The sequence below is a fragment of the Scomber japonicus genome, chromosome 10, assembly GCF_027409825.1.
Source record: "Scomber japonicus isolate fScoJap1 chromosome 10, fScoJap1.pri, whole genome shotgun sequence".
In the NCBI taxonomy this organism is placed as follows: Eukaryota; Metazoa; Chordata; class Actinopteri; order Scombriformes; family Scombridae; genus Scomber; species Scomber japonicus.
In genome coordinates, this window is record NC_070587.1 from 36,477,697 (window position 1) to 36,482,696 (window position 5,000).

The window sequence follows — 5,000 nt, forward strand, 5'->3', positions numbered from 1 at the left end:
GGCTTACTGTTTTTAGCTATTTTGTGGGATATCACAAAGCTGGTCCTGGTTGCTGCATCCCTGGATGTATGAAGCTTAGTAAAAAAGCCTTCGGATGTCCGTGCCCTCTCAGCATCAGACAAGTTCTTGTATTTTTCCGAGTGTCAAATTGTAATCCTTGAACGCGGCAATCTCCTCCCACACACACGGCTTTACCTCCGACTTCAGTAAAAAAATACTTAGCAGTCCAATTTTTGTTGAAAATCCTACATTCGGCATCTATCTTTCTTTTTTTTTGTATGAGCGGACATTTCTGGGGGCTACAATCTCAACCGCGGGAACCTGTTGCTAACATAGACTGTATATAAGAAAGGTTGCTATACGTATTGCGTCATTGTGTACGTAAAAAACAACTTCAAAATGAAAGCAATGCAGCCTTAGTCCATGCATGAGGTAAAATGAGAAAATACATTTATTTTGTAATTTCCAATTAACCTTATGCGGGCCTCTACCCCCTACCTCCTACTCCCTACCTCCTACCTCCTACCTCCTACTCCCTACCTCCTACTCCCTACCCCCTACCTCCTACTCCCTTTTTCATCGTGCGGTCACATGACAGCTCCACCAGCTGATGCTCTTCGTTGCTTGGCAACGCGATGCTTTCCACTGCTCTAATATATATAACGTTACATGATCTCTCTCTCTCTCTCTCTCTCTCTCTCTCTCTACCTCTACCTCTACCTCTACCTCTACCTCTACCTCTCTCTCTCTCTCTCTCTCTCTCTCTCTCTCTCTCTCTCTCTCTCTCTCTCTCTCTCTCTCTACCTCTACCTCTACCTCTACCTCTACCTCTACCTCTACCTCTACCTCTCTCTCTCTCTCTCTCTACCTCTCTCTCTCTCTCTCTACCTCTCTCTGTCTCTCTCTCCCTCTCTACCTCTCTCTCTCTCTCTCTCTCTCTCTCTCTCTCTCTCTCTCTCTCTACCTCTACCTCTACCTCTACCTCTACCTCTCTCTCTCTCTCTCTCTCTCTCTCTCTCTCTCTCTCTCTCTCTCCCTCTCTCTCTGTGTCTCTCTGTGTCTCTCTCTCTCTCTCTGTCTCTCTCTCTCTCTCTCTCTGTCTCTCTCTCTCTCTCCCTCTCTACCTCTCTACCTCTCTCTCTACCTCTCTCTCTCTCTCTCTCTCTCTCTCTCTCTCTCTCTCTCTCTCTCTCTCTCTCTCTCTCTCTCTCTCTCTCTCTCTCTCTCTCTCTCTCTCTCTCTCTCTCTCTCTCTCTCTCTCTCTCTCTCTCTCAGATGAGGATGGTGTTCGGGGGGAGAAGAGGAAGAGAGATGCAGATGATGAAGGTGATGATGGAGATGAAGATGACGAGTAGTTGAACCTTCACACACTGACCCCCCCCCGCCCCCCCTTCCTGTGACCTTTGACCCCTCGGAGCCGCAGAGAGACATGATCACATGACCACCTGATCAATACCGATGTTTGATCATTATATGTGTGTGTGTGTGTGTTACTGTGTGAGTGTGTGTGTGTGTTAGTGTGTGTGTGTTAGTGTGTGTGTGTGTGTGTCTCTCTGTGTGAGTGTGTGTGTGTGTGTGTCTCTCTGTGTGAGTGAGTGTGTGTGTTTGTGTGAGTGTGTGTGTGTGTGTGTGTGTCTGTGTTACTGTGTGTGTGTGTGAGTGTGTCTCTGTGTGTGTGTGTGTGTGTGTGTGTGTGTGTGTGTGTGTCTCTCTGTGTGTGTGTGTGAGTGTGTCTCTGTCTGTGTGTGTGAGTGTGACTCTGTCTGTGTGTGTGTGTCTCTGTGTGTGTGTGTGTGTCTGCGGCTCTGATCTGTAAATAAAGTTTCTGTAGTTTTTATCGTCGTCTTTTTTTTTTTTCTCATTTTAATTTTAATGTTATTTTTTTATTCCTGTCTTCTGATGATGTCATCGTCTTCTGATGATGTCACCGTCTTCTGATGATGTCATCGAGTGTTTTTTGAATAAAATCAACTGAAATCTGACTTCCTGTTTCAAGAGAATTCATCTTACACACACAGTAACACACACACACAGTAACACACAGTTACACACACACACACAGTAATACACACATACACACACACACAGTAATACACACATACACACACACACACACACACAGAGTAACACACACACACAGTAATACACACAGTAATACACACACACACACACAGTCATACACATACAGTAACACACACACTCAGACACACACACAGTTACACACACACACACAGTCATACAGTTACACAGTCATACACACTCAGTAACACATACACACAGTAACACACATTAATACAGTTACACACACTCAGTAACACACACATACACACAGTAACACACACACATTAATACAGTTACACACAGTCATACACACTCAGTAACACACACACACACACAGTAACACACATTAATACAGTTACACACACTCAGTAACACACACATACACACAGTAACACACACACATTAATACAGTTACACAGTCATACACACTCAGTAACACACACATACACACAGTAACACACACATTAATACAGTTACACAGTCATACACACACACTCAGTAACACACACAGTAACACAGAAGGAGGAAAGAAGGAAGGAAGGAAGGGAGGTAGGAGGGAGGGAGGAAGGACACTTTACACAACCATTAAAGTTATTTCATGTTTTATTCAGAGTGAAAATAAACAATCTATCTTCTATAGAAAAGTTAAAAATCTGAATAATTTATTTTATTTTATTATTTTATTATTTTTATAATCAGCTAATTTAAACCTGAGAAGTTTACAACGTTCACATTTACACCAAAGAAGAAGAAAAGGGTGACATCAGACAGCTAAGAGACCCTATCAAAGTAAAAGTCTTTAAACCGAAGGTCTCGTTCGTCGCAGCAGAGAGGAAACGATTCAGACCCTATCAAAGTAAAAGTCTTTAAACTGAAGGTCTCTGCACAACAAACTGTTTAAACAGGAAGCGATTTAATAAATTGATTACATCACAGCTGATTGATTACATCACAGCTGATTGATCACAGCTGATTGATTACATCACAGCTGATTGATCACATCACAGCTGATTGATCACACCTGATTGATTATATCACAGCTGATTGATTACATCACAGCTGATTGATCACATCACAGCTGATTGATCACAGCTGATTGATTACATCACAGCTGATTGATTACATCACAGCTGATTGACCACAGCTGATTGATTACATCACAGCTGATTGATCACAGCTGATTGATTACATCACAGCTGATTGATTACATCACAGCTGATTGACCACAGCTGATTGATTACATCACAGCTGATTGATCACAGCTGATTGATTACATCACAGCTGATTGATTACATCACAGCTGATTGACCACAGCTGATTGATTACATCACAGCTGATTGATCACAGCTGATTGATTACATCACAGCTGATTGACCACATCACAGCTGATTGATCACAGCTGATTGATTACATCACAGCTGATTGATCACAGCTGATTGATTACATCACAGCTGATTGACCACATCACAGCTGATTGATCACATCACAGCTGATTGATCACAGCTGATTGATCACAGCTGATTGATTACATCACAGCTGATTGATTACATCACAGCTGATTGATCACAGCTGATTGATTACATCACAGCTGATTGATCACACCTGATTGATTATATCACAGCTGATTGATTACATCACAGCTGATTGATCACAGCTGATTGATTACATCACAGCTGATTGATCACAGCTGATTGATTACATCACAGCTGATTGATTACATCACAGCTGATTGATTACATCACAGCTGATTGATCACAGCTGATTGATTACATCACAGCTGATTGATCACAGCTGATTGATTACATCACAGCTGATTGATTACATCACAGCTGATTGATTACATCACAGCTGATTGATCACAGCTGATTGATTACATCACAGCTGATTGATCACAGCTGATTGATTACATCACAGCTGATTGATTACATCACAGCTGATTGATTACATCACAGCTGATTGATCACAGCTGATTGATTACATCACAGCTGATTGATTACATCACAGCTGATTGATCACAGCTGATTGATCACAGCTGATTGATTACATCACAGCTGATTGATTACATCACAGCTGATTGATCACAGCTGATTGATCACAGCTGATTGATTACATCACAGCTGATTGATCACAGCTGATTGATCACAGCTGATTGATTACATCACAGCTGATTGATTACATCACAGCTGATTGATTACATCACAGCTGATTGATCACAGCTGATATTATTATTTTTTTAAGTATATTTTTGGGGCTTTTATTGTTCAGGTTAGTAGAGATAGACAGGAAACAGGAAGCAGGAGGCAGAGAGGGGGGGCAATGAGATGCAGGATAAGACCACTCAGTGTGGGATTGGAACCGTGGTCGCCTGTAGCCTCTACACATGGGCACAGGAAGCTCTACCTCGTGGCTGTGCAAAGACCTTCAGACTGTTAAATGCTTCCTTTAGTTTGTTGATCACTTCCTGTTTCATTCTTCTTCTTCTTCTCTTGTGTTTTCCTCCATGCCTCTGAACTCTGACCTCTGACCTCTGAACTCTGACCTCTGACCTCTGAACTTCCTCTTGGCACGTTTCATTTCCTCTAAAGTACCAAATGTTCCTCTGAGCAACATAAAACACACAGCAAACAAACATTCAGTCGTCTCACATGTTGGTTCCAGTTCCAGTTCTAATTCCAGTTCTAGTTCCAGTTCCAGTTCCAGTTCTGGTTCCAGTTCTAGTTCCAGTTCTGGTTCCAGTTCTAATTCCAGTTCTGGTTCCAGTTCTGGTTCCAGTTCTGGTTCCAGTTCTAGTTCCAGTTCTGGTTCCAGTTCTAGTTCCAGTTCTGGTTCCAGTTCAGTTCCAGTTCAGTTCCAGTTCTGGTTCCAGTTCTAGTTCCACTTCTGGTTCCAGTTCAGTTCCAGTTCAGTTCCAGTTCAGTTCCAGTTCTGGTTCCAGTTCT

The 5,000-nt window shown here is 42.3% G+C and overlaps 1 protein-coding gene across 3 annotated transcripts in view; it reads left to right on the plus strand.

Annotated features, from left to right (window-relative positions):
• Window positions 1–1,494, plus strand: part of LOC128367054 (acidic leucine-rich nuclear phosphoprotein 32 family member E-like) — a 17,710-nt gene extending 16,216 nt beyond the window's left edge. For all 3 annotated transcript variants that reach the window (XM_053327850.1, XM_053327851.1, XM_053327852.1), the window contains exon 7: window positions 1,276–1,494. In XM_053327850.1, the coding sequence (XP_053183825.1) occupies window positions 1,276–1,355 (80 nt within the window). In that variant the 3' untranslated portion in view covers window positions 1,356–1,494. The remainder of the gene's footprint in view (window positions 1–1,275) is intronic.
• Window positions 1,495–5,000: the final 3,506 nt, after the last annotated feature.